The sequence below is a fragment of the Miniopterus natalensis genome, chromosome 12 (genome assembly GCF_054644295.1).
Source record: "Miniopterus natalensis isolate mMinNat1 chromosome 12, mMinNat1.hap1, whole genome shotgun sequence".
Taxonomy (NCBI): Eukaryota; Metazoa; Chordata; class Mammalia; order Chiroptera; family Miniopteridae; genus Miniopterus; species Miniopterus natalensis.
This window is the reverse complement of record NC_142092.1, coordinates 70,773,449-70,792,069: the sequence shown is the minus strand read 5'-3', so window position 1 is coordinate 70,792,069 and position 18,621 is coordinate 70,773,449. Positions and strand designations below refer to the sequence as shown.

General features: G+C 60.4%; 1 protein-coding gene across 1 annotated transcript in view; it reads right to left on the bottom strand.

Moving 5' to 3' along the window:
* AK8 (adenylate kinase 8) overlaps positions 1 to 18,590 on the bottom strand; it is a 79,359-nt gene extending 60,769 nt beyond the window's left edge. The window contains exons 1-5 of the mRNA XM_087823251.1: positions 18,507 to 18,590; positions 17,638 to 17,722; positions 12,286 to 12,335; positions 9,790 to 9,903; positions 7,478 to 7,546 (exon numbers count right to left, since the gene is read on the bottom strand). Of these exons, the coding sequence (XP_087679377.1) occupies positions 7,478 to 7,546; positions 9,790 to 9,903; positions 12,286 to 12,335; positions 17,638 to 17,722; positions 18,507 to 18,590 (402 nt within the window). The remainder of the gene's footprint in view (positions 1 to 7,477; positions 7,547 to 9,789; positions 9,904 to 12,285; positions 12,336 to 17,637; positions 17,723 to 18,506) is intronic.
* Between the last annotated feature and the right edge of the window lie 31 nt (positions 18,591 to 18,621).

Genomic DNA, 18,621 nt, shown 5'->3' with positions numbered 1-18,621 from the left:
TTCGTGGTTTCCCAGCACAGAAAGGAGAAGGGAGGAGACATCTTATCAGCCAGAAAATAAATGCATCTTAAAAGACCAAGTTTGGCACATTGATGTGTCCCAGAGACAATCAGCGAGGACAACGCCCGCGGTCCTCCCTCGGCACCTGCGGGCGCTGGCTCCGGGCCCCTGTGGGTACCACAGTCCGAAGGTGCCCAAGTCCCTTACACAGGACCACAGGGCACAGTGCATATGGTCGGCCTCTGCATCCACGGATCCCCAGCCACGGATTGAAAGTACTGTTTTCCACCCACACTTGGCTGAACCCGCAGATGCAAAACCCGGGGATACGGAAGGCCGACTCTACATTTATTGGGGAAAAATTCCACATGTAAGTGGACCCACGCTGTTCAAACCATGCAGTTCAAGGGCCGACTGCATTTTGATGACTAGCAACATTTTAATTTCCAAGTTTAACCTCAACAACATGCCACACCGCTGGCATTCCCGACCACGCTCGAGTCCACGAATGTCACGGGACCGTCCGGCTCTGCCCCACCCCAGGCAGCCTGGGGCTCCCGGGGCCTTTTTACCGCACAGCCCAACACTGCATGTGCTCAGACTGGGCTGAGCTGCGCAGGAGCCGTGCACCTCGGTGACCCACGCGGGGCGTTTTTATGCAAACACGCGGGTCCAGGCACGTCTGTTCCCCAAGACTGAAGCTACAGCCAGGTGTTCAAAGCCGGTAGGGCACCGGTGTGAAGTTCAAGAGGCTTTTTATTTATCTGCAAACAGCTAAAAAGTATTTTACAGTCAAACGCACATCAGATGCCTGGGTAGCCCAGGAAGCCGCCCTGGGGAGGAAGACGCGGCTGGAAGGCTACACTGTCTGTCCCCACATGGGCCAGGGCCACCCAGCTCCGAGTCCGGGGCGACACGGAGCTGACCCACTGCAGAGATAACCGGCTTTACGGATTCACATTCCGTGCTCGGGCTCGGACGCGGCAGGCTCCCGCTGAAGCGAGGGGGGTGGGCGACCCACACACTGTGCGAGGCCTGTTCCTCTCCCACATCTTAGAGCCCACCCCTGGTTCAGAGACAAGACTGGCCCTTCGGGTGTCAGTCATCGCCAAGGTGAGAAGCGGGGACGCTGGAGCAGCCGTGCCGCTACCAGGGGACTTTCACCGTCCACAGCCCCCGCCCTGTCTGGTCACGGCCATCGGAAAACACATGCCCTCCGCCTGTTCCCTCCGGCTCCGCTCCCTGGGGCCCGACCTCCCTGCACATCTCCCTAGACGCGTTCTCAGCTCTGCTTCCCGAGACCAGACCCTGCTCTGTTGCTCCAGGAAAAATCCAACCTGCGCGATTGTTGGCGGGGAACGTGGGGAGGCCGCTTGCATGTGCAGAGGAGAGCTCGCCGGTGCGGATGCGGGGCTTCCACGTCTTAATGCGTAAATAAGAGGCACACCAATAAATGCACATTGCCCCTGTACTCTAACCAACGCTCTTACTTATAATTAACAGTCTAGGTTGTCAGGTTATTTATACTTAAGATCAGGGTAGTTAATAGGTTGCAGATCATAGCTAAAAACCATCCACTTTTGTTCCACGACTCTTTCAGATCTTATGGGCTGACGGTATTGAGCCAGATGGGGACCCCGGTCTCCCACGTAGCAGCTGTGTGACTATTTCCTCGTCAGCAAAGTAGGAGTCGCACGGGACGGCGCTCTGACTTGGTGTGACGATGCTCATGAAGGGCCGGCTCAGTGTCTGGCGGAGGCGGGTGCCCCGGGGATGGCGGCTCCTCTCTGCAGCCCCTGGCGCACTCCTTGCTTCTCATGGGCGACAGCTGGCTGGACAACATCACCAAAGCTTAGGAGCGGGGACCAGGGGCTGCTGCCCGGGCTTGGTGCCCTCGCAGGGCTCTCCCGCTCTCGGGAGGCAGCCCCCCCCCACCCCCCCGGTCTCAGAGTCGCTAGAGGTGACGTGGCTGGTGGTGCCGTCCAGGCCCATTTCCACAGCCCTGTGCTCTCCAGTCCCTGAGCTGCTCGGACATCCAGCTCTGTCCTGCATTTCCCACATCCATTTTCCCCCCCAAGGCAGTGAGAGGGGCCATAGGACACATGAGGTGATTTTGTTGCCCACGGGGAGCAGGGGTGCTGCTGCTCGGCCCGCAGACGGGGCCACACATGCCACTAAGAAGCCCTGCATCACACCAACCGGCCGACCAGCCAACCATGGCCTCGGTCACAGAGGCCAGAGACGCCCACAGGTGAGGGACCCATGAGGGTGTCCCCGCCTCGCCGTGACGCACGCCCGACCCCCCTCTGAGGCCCTGAGAGCCTAACCACACAGCCCGGCCTCGGCAGAGCTGCTGATCCATAAAACCGCACTCCTCGGAGCTGCCAGTGACATCCATAAACCCGTGAGTGTCCAAACAATGGCAGGAAGACCCCGTGTTCCCCCTGCCGTCAGCCAGCGGATGAAAGCTGGGTAACGCACGCCGGCCCAAGGACGCCTCAAGGACAAATGAAACAGCAGCTGGGCTTCCGCAGCCGGAGCCGGGCCTCTCCGCCGGCCTTCCCACCGCCCAGCACCGGCTCACGCCTGAGCGGGAGAGTAAAGCTGCACTGGGGAGGAGAGGGGAGGGGAGGGGAGGGGAGGGGAGGGGAGGGGAGGGGAGGGGAGGGGAGGGGAGGGGAGGGGAGGGGAGGGGAGGGGAGGGGAGGGGAAGGCTCCCGGGACCTGCCGGGAAACCTGGGAGCTCGGTTCCGGCCCCGCTCGGCTGCCTCCCCGCCTCCTTCGTGGGGAACAGCTGAGCATCTCTGTGGTGCGTGAGATCGAAGCGAACCCGAGAATGCCAGTTTGCATGTGATGTGCCATAAAGGGACCCCCCTACCTACTGTTAACTGGGGGGTGGGGGGTGGCCCTGCCTGCAGTGTGGTCAGAGACCTGCCTGACCAGGAATCTGGGGGGCAAGGTCAAAGTTCAGCAGCGTGGTCACAGTTTTGCAGCTCGAGGCGCGGGGATTATGTGGAGCCAAGTGCTTTGAACTTGGACTCCTGGAAGGCCTGCTTTTCTCTCAGGACACAGGCCTGCCCTCCTTGGGACCCGCGGTGGGTTTCCCGCTGCAGCTGCTTGTCCGCCCCCGGCCTGCGCCCGTGGAAGTGGGTGCTCCGTGGGTTCTCTTTGTTCTGTTTGTGCCTAACATGACCCAGAACAGTCCCTGGCGCACAGTAGGTACCCGTAAGTCTTAGTTGTCAAAAACCCATAGGCTAGCACTGGCCAGGGGGCTCAGCTGGTTGGAGCCCAGGGGTTGTGGGTTCGATTCCTGATTGGAGGACAGGAGGCAACCAGTCGGTGTTGCTCCCTCTCCCCCTTCCTCTCTCTCTAAAAATCAATTTAAAAAAAAAACAAGTAAATATACTCAGACAAGGGTTTAAAAAAAACAGACCCATAGGACAGTTGTGAGGATTCAAACAGAAAGTGCCTCAGAGCTGGCACAGTGTCTGGCACACGTGCCAATGAATGCCAGCTAACTGCCCCTTGTGTCTCTGTCCTGATGGACCAGTTCTGCCCCCGAACCTCTGTTTGGGCTTCAATCTGGACTTGCTGTTACCACCCCCCCCCCGACCTTCACTATGACGAGATCCCAGGCCCAGTGGACCCTGGGCAAGGTCATCATTTTTCACACCCCGCCTAAGGAACCACACCTCCCAGGGGCCAGGCTCCATCTCGCGCCTTTGCTTCTGGGAGGGGCGTTGGGGAGACACCTTGGCCAGGTGCTGGGACCGGAGATGTTTAGAGCTGGCAGGTCACTAGCCAACCCCAGAAGTGCCCGGGACGGTTTCTCACTCGGGGCCGAGGGAGGAGCAGTCCTCTGCCCCCGCCCCTAAGTGACCCTAACTGCTTCGCCGCCCCGGGGCATGGGAGAAGCCCCTTCCTCAGCCTGCTTGGGTCTCAGGGCCCGCCCGCTGCTGAGCACGTGGCTCATGAGATCTCACTTAACTGGGAGAGCGAGACAGCCTCGTTCAGACCGGGCACCGCGCGCCAGAGCCCACATGGCCTGGCCTGCCCGATTCTGGGGTGCTCTGCACAGAGACGCCCCGAGATCTAAGCACCTCTCCCCACGGGTCCCTCTGCTCCCTTCCCTCACTGCTGTCACCAGCCCAGATATTCAGGGGACAGCTCGGGCCAGTGGAGGGGACACAGGCCATCTGCACACCTATCAATCACATTCCTGATGCACAGAGGCCTCTGCCTTTTCTTGGGGATAAAACCCTCACCGTCTGACAAGCCCTCGTAACTGCACACATGCCTTCCCTTCTCCCGCAGCTGGGAGGAGGGTGGTTGTCCATCGATGCTTCTCTCTCTCTTAGCCGGACACGGGCCTGCCCGTCGCACTCCTTGGGCCAAGAGCAAGCTGGGGTAGGACTGCGTTGCCTCGGTGGCGCAGAACCGGGAGTTATCCGATGGCTTTCAATTATCTGTTTCCTTAATGTTTCCCAAGCTCGGAGTCTGCGCCAGGTACCATGTGAGATTCCAGGGGAGTCTGCCGAAGGGGACAGGCCGGCCCCCACCCTCACAGAACTCACAGTCCTAAGGACGACTGTGGAAGTTCAAGTTCGGAGAAGGTGGGTAAGAGAAGCCCTGGCCTCGCCGGGGGCTGCACGGGGTCAGGGCACCTGCCCGGAGGAGTGACGTTAACCTGAGACTGAGGACGGGGAAGCAGCTGTCCAGCTACGGCGAGGGGGACCTCAGCCGGTGAAAAGAGCAGGCACGTGTGTCTTCTAGTCCTCGTGACAAATCATCTCAGTCTCGGGGGCCTCACACAACACGTTTGTGGGGCAGGAGTCTGAACCCCGCTTCCCTCGGCTCCCTGCCCGGGGTCTCTCGGGGCAGCCGTGGTGATGGGCTGGGCTGCGCTCTCATCCGGAGGCTCGACCGAGGCAGAGCAGCTTCGCGTCCACAGCGGGCGCGTGGCTGAGGCTCCGGCTGCGCCCGGCTGGGGGCCGCTCCTGCTGCCTTCCCCTACTGGGCAGCTCCCTCCGCCCGGCCAGGAAGGGCGAGGCCCCTCTGCCCCACTGAGGCAGCGTCTTATACGATGCACCGTCCTCCGGGGAGCGACGCCTCATCGCCTTTGCCCCCCTCTGTTGGCCCTGCCCCCACGCAAGGGGAGGGGGTGCCACAGGCATGGACCCTGGGAGCAGGGGAACCCCTGGGGGTCTGCCCGCCAGTGTGCCCAGGCCCTGAGTGGGGCAGGCGCCGGCTAAGCGGGGGGAGGTCCAGAGGCAGGGAGCAGGGGCTCGGCAGAGAGAGGGGGCCGGGGCGCGGGGGCTCCGCGGGTGCAGCCCAGGGTGGGAAGCGGGGAGGGTCTCAGCAGCGGAGGGGCGCAGTGACTTTCGCTTTTAAAAGACAAATCTTCTCTGTGTATGAAACAGTCTTCAGAAGGATGCTTTTTCAAGACGGTGTTAACATCAGTCGCCTCCAGGGAAGGGGCCAGGTGGCTGGGGAGCAGCAGCACAGGGGGACGTGGGTGCCTTTTGACTTTCGAGCCATGTGAAAGTACCACAGCGAAGAAATAAATGCGTTGACTTTTTAGTGGTTCCCCCTGGCGGCAATATGAAGACGGGACTGGGGAGAACCGGGGAGGCGGGTTAGGTGCCCCAGAAAGGAAAGGGATTCTTAATAATTCAGACAAGCGGAGAGCAAACACGAAGGCAGGCTCAGGAGCCCTGCGGTACTGAGCCTCCCCCAAACCTCCTGCGCTCACTGCCTCCCCTGAGCTCCCTCTGCCCCGCGACGGGCTCCGGAGCACCTGGCCCTGGGGCCTCAAGGACGCGGCTGTCCCTAGGAAAGGCCGGCCGTCCCCGCAAGTAGAGCCCGCCTCCTTTGACGGGGCCAATGCGAAGTGCTGGTTTCTCGTTCCCTAACGCGTTTGACGGTCACTTCAAAGAAATTCTTCAAAGAGACTACATTACACCAAAGAGAAAAGGGGGGGCAACATCAGCTACAGAGCCCTGACGGGTCGTGAATGTATTATCTCTCCCTGAACGCTATGCCCTGCATCTTTCCTGTGCTCTAAATTACCAATTCTAGTCTCCGTGCAGCTAAATGATAATAATCACCATGTAAATGAATATGCATACGTGTCATTTTGCTCCCCAGAAGCGAGGAAGCCTGTGTACTTTGGACGAGCGTCTGTCTTGTCTTCGAGCAACCACAGCACATGGCCAGGGGCCTCCCCCTGCTCCTGCAGTCCCGGCTCCCACGGGGAGGTGGGAGGGTGCAGATGCCCCTCGAAGCTCCGGAGAAATTTTATTTTATTTTAAAATATATTTTTTACTGATTTCAGAGACAGGGAGGGAGACGGAGAGAGAGAGAAACATCAATGATGAGAGAGTCGTTGATCGGCTGCCCCCTGCACGCCCCCTTCTGGGGATCAACCCCCAACCCGGGCCTGTGCCCTGACCGGGAATCGAACCCCGATCTCCTGGATCCTAGGTCGATGCTCAACCGCTGAGCCACACTGGCCGGGCTCAGGAGAAGTTTAAAACAAACGAAAGGAGCTATTTCTTTACTCTGCGGGTAACGCTGGCCTGGACACCACCCAATCGGAACTGTGAGGCTACGGGAAGGGAAGCGCCCGCCCGCAGGGACACGGCGAGCAGGCGCTGGCACGACAGGAACAGAGTGGCCAAAGCAGGACTCCGTGTGCGCCTCTCGGCCCTGGGATGACTATGGGACCTTGGGAAAGACTCTGCAAGTCTTAGGCCCTGCACCCCTAAAGCGGGAGTGACGAGAGTCCTGCCCGCACTGGACTGCCATGAAGACTGAGTGAGCCCTGGCTGGTTTGCTCGGTGGTTAGAGCATCAGCCTGCGGACTGAAGGGCCGTGGGTTTGATTCGGGTCAAGGGCACGTGCCTCGGTTGCAGGCTCAGTCCCCAGCGCGGGTCGGGGAGCATGCAGGAGGCAGTCAACTGATGTGTCTCTCTCACATCGATGCTTCTCTATGTTTCTCTCTCTCTCTCTCCCTCCCGCTCTCTCTGAAAAGCAATGGAAAAAATATCCTCGTGTGAGGATTAAAAAAGCAGAATTGATTAAATATTGGCAGTGGCAACTGATCCAATCTCCAAAGGGGGCACTGGAGGGGATCAGAGGATGGAAGGAGAGTTTGGGGCACGCCCGACCTCCCCTCTGCCCCTCCAGGTCCAGGGTGCCCAGACTGCCTCATCGGCGCTGGCCGGCTGCCCCATCTACCCCCCACCCCCACTTCTGTGGCCATCCTTTCATCAGAGGCCCCCCGTGGCCTCCGCGATGGGCCGGCTCTTCCCACAGGCACCCGAGGGGCCTCCCAGGTTCCACCCTGTGTCCCTCCACCTGCAGACCGACCCTCACCAAGCTCCGACTTGCCCTGGGAGGCGGACGCGCCCCTCCCCGCCCGTGTGGTGACAGAGCCCCCGCCCGGGAGCCCGAGCGGGCCCGCAGGGCCGCTCACCCGGCTGACGCAGTCCTCTTCGCCCAGGCGCTCCTGGATCAGCTTGCCGAGCAGCGTGCTGGGCACCGCCTGCGGGAGAGAGCACGGGGGGCCTGAGCTCGGGCGCCGGACGCCAAAGGTCACAACTGGCAGGCGGGGGGCTCAGCTGCAGTTCTCACAGGTGTTCAGGGGATGCCGCCGGTCCGGGGGCCCCACCTGGAGCACCGGTGTCTGAAGCATCTCAAGCACTGGGAGCCCTGCCCCACGTGGGAGAAGCCGCTGGAGAGGAAGGGTGTCTGTGCCGCTGCTCACGTCCTCCCGGCCATCCCAGGACACTTTCCCAGGCTGCCCTTCCTCTCCTCATCGCCCCCTCCTACCCTTTCCTGACCCCTCCTGACCCGGGCAGAGCCAGTTTACATCCTGAGGCCAGTTTCCAAAAATCCATCTCCCTTCCCCGACAGCACCCATCCAGCAGATGGCATTCAAACAGGTACTGGGATCCGAAGGACTCAGGGGAAGGGGACTGGGGGGGGCTCTGCAACCAGTCAGAGAACATGAGCTGAAAGGTGACAGGTCCGGGTGGGGCACAGTGCCCCCTGCAGTCTGTGCAGCCGGGGACTGGCTGGTGACTTTGAGCTGGGCCCCTCCTGGGTGCCCCCCGCCGCGGCGCTGTCCCGATGCCAGCTTTGATGTGTCACACTGCCGCAGCGAGGGCTTCCAGGGGGCTGCTTCTCAGAGCCCTGCCAAGCTGTCTTCGAGGGAATCAGGCTCCCTCCTCCCAGAGCTCTGTCGTGCTCCCCCACCCCAGCCCCAAAGCCTCTTTGGGGGAGAAACAGGGACAAGCTGATGGAGCCCACGGGAGCCCCTGCTGGTCTCAGAGAAGGCCCCGCCCAGGCGCAGCCCCTGGCCCCTGACCTTGCCCTTCGCTAACACAGCGACACTCAGCCTGCCCCTTGTCGGCGAGGGCAGCATTGGCTGCCGGGGCCCGAGCAGACCCTGGGTGCTCACCTGGAGGTGCCCCACCCCTGAAGACGGAGCGGGTTTGCTGCTGTTCAGAGGCAGCCGGGGGTGGAGGGTGGAACCCCGGCTCTGCACCCTGGGGCGCCTCACTTCACTTCTCCAAGCCTGGGCTTCCTCACCGGGATGACACAGCCCAAGTGGTCCCATCAGCAGGCCCCACCCTTCAGGGCCCCTGATGTGCCTGTGCCACCTTTGGGTGACACTTGCTCGGGACTCATAGTCACTTTGATCTCCAGTATGAACTTCTGTCTAGAGCAGAGTCGAGGTGGGGCGAGTGGGGGGACATCATGGAACAAGGTTGCCATGAGTTGATGCTGGCTGGAGCCGCGTGGTGGGTCCATAGGGGTCTTATGTTAGTCTCATTGCTCCTGGGCATCTTCACAATATTTTATAATAAACAGTTCAAAACAAACAGAAAAGCTGTTTCCAATCCCTGGCCGCCTGGAGCCCCAGCATCCTCAGGCACGCCCGGGCCCACATGGGCTTTGTGGCACGTGGCGTGGCCCCGGGCTCCTCCACATCCCTCCCGAGCGTCACGGTGCGCCCCTGGGGAAGGCTCTGCTCTCCTGCAGGGCCAGGGCGGGGCCTGGCGGCTGCCCAGAGAACCCTTCCGAGTAAACTCATTGCCAAAGGAGCCGCCGACCTCAGGGGGCCGCGGGCCCCAATCCTGGGCCCTGTTAGCTTCATGGCACCTTGGACTCCCCGCTGGCTGGAGTTCCCAGGGCCCAGGAGGAGGAGCTGGCCCTGGCGCCCCCTGGCACACATCAGGCAATTAGGAAGGACTCCAGAAACCATTTGGAAATGCCTACGAGAGAATTCCATGTAGGAGCGCAGAGCCGAGGTTAGCAGGAGACATCAGTGTCTGGTGTTACTGCCACTCACAAAGGGAGCTTCGAAGGCTCCAAATCAGCAGACGATTTGAAGACGATGCTTAATGAGCGGCCTGGCCTGGCGGGCACCACCTGCGAGAAGGCCGCGAGCAGGGGCCCACGCACACCCATTCCATTCCCACCTCAGAACCGTTCACTCCTGGATCCAAACCCATGCCTGCCTTTCATCTCCCCTCCACCCGGGCTGCAGACCAAAGAACCCCAACAAGACACCCTTGGAAGCACTTGGACGTGGTCTGAAATATGCTGATAATTAGCCTAATGAAGCCCAGGAGGAATCTCCAACTCCCTCCTCGCTCTCCACTTTTATAAGCCTAATAAAAGCATCTGTATTCCGGAAATAAGCCTGCCTCCCCCCACCCCGAGAAGCTTATATTCTGCAGAAAATGAGATGACCCCAGAGTAGCTCCCCCGGCCTCCTACCTGCCCTGCCTGAATGTGCCTCCTGGCGTCCTCGGCCAGGGAGGAATATTCCTTTGCTCTCAGGTTCTCGGCCGTGAGCAGGTTGCTGTTCAGGTGTTTGCACAGCCACATTGCCTGAGGAAAGGAGGGGAGAGCCCAGCTGCGGGGAGGGAACCCCGAGAGCGCCCGGGCCCTTCCCCACCTGTGGGAACGGACCGGCCACGCGGGAGCGGGACGATTCCCGGCTGGGGGGGAGGCGGCCACGGGAGACAACCCCACGCAGCGCCTCCCAGCCCGGGGTCCCGCGGGCCTGCCAACCAGCACGGCCTCCGCACGGAGCTGAACGCCTCGCGCGGGCTCTGCTGCTGGCCGCCGTGGGGGCCCTTCCAGGCCCGGGGACCGTGAGCTGTGAGCTCAAGGAAGCAGTGACAGCAATGCCGGGAGAGGCCCTGAACGTGGCTCAGGCCACACTAGGTACTGACGCTCCTGGAGGCGGGGAGGGGACCTCTGCTGGCCAAACGAGAGTTTAGGCTCCTTCACAAGAGCTATGCAGACAAGCGAAGAGTAAACTTTCCAGAATAATCATGTGATGAAAGGTCTTGACACCAGGCTTGTACCGATGACCATTTTGGCGTCAGGGTGATTCGAGGGCCCTGAAGGTCCTCTGGGCAGGTGTGAACCCTAATTCTCTCCACTCCTCGCGCTGGGAAATGTGGGTGACGCCATCAGCCAACAGCCCTTTGCGGCCCTCTGTCTGGATTTTACTGTATATCCTCTTATTGTGAAGTTAGAGTCTATGTGTCCCCATACAGAGGTGGAGGGCAGGGGACAGTGAAACACGGGACAGCTAGGCACCGACACCCTCGGGGGGACAACATCGAGCACCTCAGCCACGCTCGGACTTGACAGAAGGAGGCCTCTGCTCCTGAGTCACAAATGCTTCCTACATTCTACCCTGTGGTCAGAGGAGAGCCAGAGCTCGGGAGGAGGCAGGGTGGCCCCAGGGTGTCGACCGTCTGGAAGACGAAGGCCCTCTGCCAGAGGAGAGTCCTCACAGAGCCTCGACTCCGCGTCCACACGGCTCAGGGAGCCAGAGGCGACCACCCGGGTCCCAACCTCAGGATCATCTCGGGGGCACGTTCCGCAAGCGCCTGGGCCGCCCCAGGAGATGCTGATGAGGAGAGTACGGAGGACCGCCTGGGAACCTGCATTTTCCAGGGCACCCTGGTGACGCTCCAGCCGACCAGGGCTGGGAGCCCTGCGACTCCAGCAGGAACGCAACAAGGGGTTCCGTGGGAGTGGGAGCGGACAGCCCGAGCCTGCGGAGCAGGGTAGACAATCCAGACAGAGGGACGGGCGGACGGGTGGGTGGCCGGACAGGTGGGTGAGTGGAACAGCTACGCGAATGCTAACGCAGAGCCCGTGCACGTACTGTGCGGGAGGATCGGCCACCCTGGGAGGCAGCTGGTGAGGGAACCCCGGGCACACCCTCCGGGCGGACGGTGCCCAGTGAGGACACAGTCCTGGAGGGGGGTGGGCTGAGGCGAACTAACCAGGCTTTAAAGGCCAGAAAGTTCATGCCCTGGCCGGTGTGGCTCACTTGGTTGAACGTTGTCATCTTAGAGACCGAGAGGCTGCAGGCTCGACCCCAGCAGGGGGTGTGCAGGAGGCAGCCCACCGATGTCTCTCTCATCCATGTTTCTCTCTCTCTAAAAATCAATAAAAACACACTGAAAAATAAATAGCCCTAGCCGGTTTGGCTCAGTGGTTAGAATGTCGGCCCAGGACTGAGGGGACCCGGGTTCGATTCTGGCCAAGGGCACGTGCCTCGGTTGCAGGCTCGATCCCTGGCCCTGGTCAAGCGCGTGCAGGAGGTGACCAATCAATGTGTCCCTCTCACATCGATGTTTCTCTCCCTCTCTCTCTCTCCCTGACCCCCGACCTCCACTCTGTCTGAAAAGCAATGGAAAAAATGTCCTCGGGTGAGAAAAATAAACAAATGAATAAACAAATATAAAAATGAAATGGAAAGAAAATCATCGAGGCAAACACGGCAAAATGAGAAACTCCGGTAAAACCTGGGAGGGGTATCTGTGCCCCTCTCATCAGTTGCACTGGTTCATAATTAAAACGTTAGGAGTGAACCTGAAGGTTCCGTGCCCGAGTCCTGGGGACCGGGTGCACGGTCTGACCAGCGGGCCCACCTCGCGGAGGACCTGGGGGCGGCACCGAGGTGGGCGGTGGGCGTCCCATAGCCGCGGGCGCGCCCTGGGAGGCACAGCCCAACGCGTCGGAGTGACGCGCGTCTCCGCTCGGCTGGGGAATTATAGATACTTCTGGGCTTGAGTTTTTTTTGTTTTTTTTTGTATTTTCTAGGTTTTCTACTATGAACACACACTGCCTCTTACAGTAAGAAAATAAGTTAGAAGCAGGGGAAGGGAGAGAAGAAAAGCTCAGCTGGGATGGAAGTCGCCGCGGTGCAGCCTCCGTGTCGCACACGTGACGCGATGCACTTACGATGGTTGTTTTCCCCGAGGCCGGTGGACCGAGTATGACAATCTTGGGCACTGCGGAGTAAAGAGATCTGAATGTCACCAACCGATATGACAAAGCAGCCTCCCGCCTTCCGTTCCCCGGGTACACAGTGTTTATTTCTCTCCGCCCCGGATTTCATTTTCTGCAAGTGACACGGTCGTTTGTAACCCAGTGGTTCGGGGATGCTCTCACCAGAGAACATTCTCTCTGTGCTTAGAGGTAAGCGATCGCTGCGATGGTTTATTTTTCTGTCTCCAAGGGGACACGGACATGGTAACTTGTTTTCCAAACTAATAAATATCAGGAACAATTGAGATTTCAAACATCATAAAGCATTTTAAACAGGGACTTTGTCTCGGGGACGTGCTCTCGAGTAAAGCTGTATTTTATGTAAATCGACCTTCGAAGCTTTTTCCCCCTAATATTTATGCCCTCTTATTTAGCAAATTGTATTCCCCATCATTTTACAGCGGGAAATAATGGGGGACGCCTGCAGCATATGGGCCAGATTTATAAAACCCCAGGCTGGAAAGTCTTTGTTTTCAGACATGGGCATTTCTATGCAAATGGAGACGCGGGCTGCTGGCTTCAGTGCGAGGCCCCGAGGCTCCGAGGCTCCGAGGCTCCGGGCCCTGGCAGGTCCGTGGACCATGGAGTTCCCACAGCAGCCACCAGACTGCTGAGTGGGTGCGGCCACGGGAATGGACACATCAGAAGAGCGTGGAAGGTGAGCGAGCTTGGGTCAAAACGCAGGGAACAGAACGCGGCGCCTGGACAGACGACCCGCTGACCGCCGCCTTGACCATGACGCCCCCATCCGCGGGAAGCAAGGGGCACAGCACAGAGGTCGGGGAAGACGCACAGAGGTGCGCTCCGGCTCGCCTGGGCCTCTGACGTCTGGGTGCAGAGCCGTTCCTGCCAGGCTGCGGGGAGGGGACTGTCCGCGTCCAAATTCACAGCACCTTCTCTTTTTCAGGGAAAATGTGGAGGGAAAGGTCAAGATCATCCAGGTTCACCCCACAGTATTCCCTGAGCGCCTCCTCCATGCTCGGCACTGGACTGGATGCCGCCGAGGAAAGCAAGGCGCATCGCGGCCCCTGGCGACGGTCGCGGGATAACTTCACCAGCCCACGACCGGGGGCGAGCCCCCTCTGCCCGCCTCTGCCACGGGACCTCTCTCTTCTCAGGACGCGGAGACGGAGGACGTCGGTCGGGCACCCGTCAGGCTTCCTGCCGCTATGGGACTTTCCCGTGGGCCAACTGGTTGCTCCAGGACGCTGCTGTTTCCTGCGTCGCTGAACGCTTGTAGGTCTGGCCCATCAGCCCCCCGACGTGTGAGAGGCAGTAACTTGTTTCTCGGATGCCTGAGGCCTCTCCTGTGAATCAGAGATGTGGGGGCAGGAAGGTGTGGGCGAGGTGCACCCCCGGAGCCCCCCACTGCCTGACCGCCTGTGGGACGCGTCCGCTTTTCCCTCCGAGGCAGGCTTGGCCACCGTCCGTCCTGCCCCCTCAGTATCGGGGACTCGGCTCCCACTCTCTCCTGGACAAAGGGCTCTGTGTCCCTTCACGTCCTCTAGGGCCCGGAGGGAGGGGCGTGACCTCAGCAGAAGGCCGGTGCGCCCTGGTCACCCGAACAGCCTCGTCTCCCTGGGGGTCCCGCGGCCCGGAGCTGCCTGATTCTGCCCGAGGATGTTTTCCACGTTCCTGCCTCCTGGCTTGTCATCTCCCCATCAGGGCTGTCCTCCTCACCCCCACCCAACGCTTGTGCCACAGCTGAGCAGCCAGTCGTATCACTGTCCCCCACCAATGGCAGGCTCCCCGAGGGCAGGGCCAAGTCTCAGTGCCTCTGCCACAGCCTGGGCTGTGCGGAGCCACACACACAGCTGGGTGGCAGTGGCCTCCTCCGCAGCTGTCCTGAGTGCCTATCACTTTTGTCACCAACATGACTGCCTCCTGACAAAGGTGCCCTGTGCCGCTCGGCATTCTCAGGTGCCAGCTGCAGGAAGCAGACGAGCTGAGTCGAAGGCCAGTGAGGTGCGCGGACTCCTACACAGGCAGGAGCCAGGCCCAGGGCTCAGGACTCCCCTTGGGGGGCACAGCGCTGACCCACTGGACGCCAGACACGGCGGCCATGCCCCAAACGCCACTCACTTGTGTGAGCTGTGGGGCAGCCACCAGACGTGCCCTCACAGTCACCCAGGCACCAGGCCCTGCAGGGCCACCAGGGAGAGCACCTCCCAGACCACCCCTGACTGTGGGCTCACCTGACAGGCGAACTCAGACAACCACCCAACCTCTGCAGATTGAGGCGAGGCCTCTGGGCCCTCCTCCTGGATGAGAGAAGCCACAGCGGGGGGGGCCCTATGAAAGGTTGGGGGGCAGCGTTGCAGCAGCAGGGAGGGTAGTGAAGGGTGGAGGAGCCCCGCGCACTGAAGCAGAGCCCACTCGGACCATGGGGTGGGGGGCTGCTTGCCAAAGCCAGAGAGAGGGCGCAGCGGGGGGACGTGGGTCTGGCTCATGTGCCCATCGCCCAGCTGCCCCTCCAATCAGGGCTCTAACCACAGGCCTCCACCAAGGTTCCTCAGAAACAGGGCCAGACCTGACGGGGCTCAGGGCCTGCGGGACCCGAGGAGAAGGGAGACGCACCCCGGCAAGGGCGTTTGGGGAACGAGCTGACGCCCGAGTCACACGTTCATCTTGACAAAGCGACAGGGTTCAAAGGCTGCTGGGGAAACCCTCCCAGGCTCCCATAGGCGACATCAAGTTGCACACATCTATGGAAATGCTCTAAAAGGGAACATCCATGCCCCCACCCCCAATTTCTCGCACACATTTATCTGATTAATTTCAGTTTCTTAAAATCTAACACCTTGAAACTCCAGCCCTGCTCGTAATTATTTATAAACAGTGTCATAAAGGCTGCTTGGCTGCCAAGAGTAATCAACTTCTCCCAACCACTTCAAAGGAAATCAAAAAGCCTTTCCATCCACAGATCCTTTTGAGGTTTAACTAGGAGCGTGATTTAAAATTCACAAGGAAACCCTTAGGTATTGGAGCTCTAATACACAGCTTTCCTGGACAAACGTTTGATAAAAAACAGAGCACGCCGCTATATACGCCATCGCCTGCCGTAGCATTGCCCAGGGCTACTCTAAATGCTCACTTTGTACCCGATCTGCTTTTCCCGCGGTGAAGGGGTTGCCAGCCCGTGTGCGGGTGGCTCCCCTCATCCCTCCCGCACCAGCCACTGGCCACTCGGCACCCAGGCCCAGGAAGTGGAGTGTTGAGAGTCCAGCGTCCAGGTGACACAGGCCGCCGCGGGGCTACAAGGGAGCCTGACCCTCGGACCCCGGGCCCAGGGCGGCGGAAATGCTCCCAAAGGACCGCGCGGCCGGCGTCGGCTACACTGCATCCCAAACAGAAAGGCTGTTTGAACTTAAAATTCTGCTGCAGTGGATGGTTTGACACTGAAAAGGACACCTGCAAGATTGAAACACGAAGGAGGGGTCAGCCTCGGCTTCAGGCTCCGGAGCTTTCAGCCAGGGTGACGCGCCGAGCTCTGGGGTTGGAATTAGAGACACACGGGGTGGCCCAAACGCTCCCCAAGAGACTTTTTCAAAGCAACACAGCATGACGGGCCATCGGGACCCAGCTTAGGGTTCGAATACTTATATTTTTGTCAAGTGCCATTTTACTTTAGGGAAATCTGATACACGTTCACAAGCGGAAGCTCCAGCTCGACATCGCAGCACCTGGAGCCCTGAGGGAGCGTCAGGGCCTGGCCAGCGTCACTGACCAGTCCCCACGGGGCCAGAGCTGCCGCTCCTCCATCTCAGGTGACGCCCATTTTACAAATGAGGAACTGAGGGAGCGAGGCTGCCTCACCGTCTCTTTCCACAAGGAGAGGGGTGAACGGCAGGAGCTGGTCGTGGGGCCAGGAGTGGAGCCCCTGCGCTCCCTGAGCTGCCCTGTCGCTCTGCTTTGCTCCTGTTTTACTTTTAGTTTTGTGTCACGGTCCCTTGGCCTTACTAGTTGCTTGAGGGAGGGGGGAGGGGGCAGCACCAGAGTTGAACATGGGCAGAAATGCTCCCAGTAGCCCTCACACACTCAGCTTAGCAATCTGCGCCCAGCCCAGCCCAGCCCCAGAGCCGGGGAAGCGGGACCGGACACCTCCGCCTCCGGCAGACGGGGCAGTGGGTGAGGCCAGGTGGGGAGCTTGGTCTGCAGCAGGCCCACCAGGAAGGAAGGTGGCTTAACACCCACCCTGCAAAGCAGGTGAGCCTCCCACGTGTGAACCAGGGACCAGAGGCCTCTGAGAACAATCGCCGACGGGCAAAGTGAATCGCCCCGGGAGCACAGGAAGGCACAGTGGACAGCTGCGGAAGGTGGTCCTCCTGGGCCCACGAGGTCACAGCTCCATGTCTACCTGGGGCATCGGGCTCACAGTTAATGTCAATTCTCAATTCTGCCCAACTAGAAAAGGGCACTGTTGGGCGCTCTATGAACCACCTGGCTGAGGTCTGTGAAATGGTCCTCACTCTGGAGCCAAGCCTGACACCATGAGGACCTGCGGAAAGAACTCGCTGGAAGCGCCAGGCGTGCCCGGCTCACCTGCAAGCTTGGGGCCTCCTCTCTCTTTTTTTTTTAAGCTACTTAGCATCCCTTCTCATTTTAGGCCTCTGAGGCCCACCACGGGGCATCTCGGGCAGTCATCTGCCTCCGCTGTACCAAGCACTAATCTCACTGGTGTGCTAGTCGCTCCTTCAAAGCAGTTCCTGCCCCAGTGAAAGAAACATCAAAGTGCCAAGAGCCCGGTTCTCCTGACAGCTCACACAGGACGGACAATCCTACTCCACATGGCAGATCGACCCTGGAATGGAACCTCTTCTCTCCACACCCGGGTCCCATGCTCTGGCCTTGGGTCTGGCCAACCTGCACTCAGGCCAAGGTGTGGGGAGCTCTGGAACTCATTAACGGGCGCCCATAATGAGACCATCAGGAAACCCCACATGCTGCCTGTCGGGTAGACCAGAAACCAAATTTACACCTGACAAGGGGAGCGATCACGGAGCTTAAACCCAACAGGCGATGTTGGCTGTGGCAGGCGGAAGTGTTAGTGATTGACTCCGTGGGCCACTCCGAGGTTTTTCTTCTAATAACTTGGTGAGAGAACTTTTATTAGTTGTGTTCCCAAAGAAATTAAGGCATTTTTCAATCAACCACCAGCCCAAGTTGTCAGAACCCCTCCCCGCCCTGTTCTGGCCTCCCTTCCGACACAGAAGGACAGAGTGGTTCACCGCTGCTCCCAGGACAGCGAGGGCCCCGAGTGCTCACCGTTGTCATTGTCTCGCTGCAAGTGATTGATCATGAACCGGATGGGATCCTTGGGCTGGTGGATCAGAAGCTGCTCCAGCATGTTCTGTGGGTACAGGGCAGACACCCAGGCGGTTAACACAACCCCTGGCTCAGGTGGTCCAGCACCCCGGTCACCATGGATAATGGCTGTGAGGCCTCGTCTCTGCACCACACACCACCCATACGCCTTCAACTCGGGACCCAGCCCCTGCCCCAGATGGCAGCTGCTTGGGTCCAGGGAGCAGAGGCATGAGGGAGGGGCCGTGTGGGTACAGCTGGGGAGGCACCTGGAGGGACCACGGCCCGACTCAGGCAGTCCCAGGGCCCTCTCCCCTGCCCCTTTGTACTTTGCAGACCAGCCTTCTCTGTTCTTTTCACAAACCCCTGAGCCTGAGCCTGAGCCTGAGCCAGTGCTGCTCCCTCAGCTTGGAACAGGTTCCTCGGTCCTCAGGCCCTGGTGCAAACGGACCTTCCTGACCATGCTCACTGGGGGAATCCTGCCACGCGCTCCTGCGGCCCCGTGTGTCCCATCATTGCCTCCCCGTCCCAGTGCCCGGCACAGTGACAGTCAGTGCCCAGCGCAGATGTCTGCAGGGGGGCGGGGCCATCGCGGCTACCAGAGCCCCTCCCGGGCGGGAGGGAATGTTTACCTGCCAAATACCTGGACAGCCCTGGGACAGCTGGCCCCCGTCAGTCCCTTCCCGGAGGAAGCGCGTGCTTGCGGGAGGGAGGCCCGGTGTCCCCGGTGTGCAGGCCGGAGGTTCCAGCGGCCACAGGCGTCTCGGGGATGCCTGGGGGGGGAGCCCGGGGGGGACGGACGCTCCGGGGAGCGGCGCCCGCGCGGTCACCTGCATCATCTCGAAGATGCGGTGCGCCTCCCCGTACTGCGGCATCTCGGGCGGGATGCGGTGCGGGGTGGTGGTCGCGTCCATGCCGCCGCGCGGCGCGTCCGCTCCCTAGTGA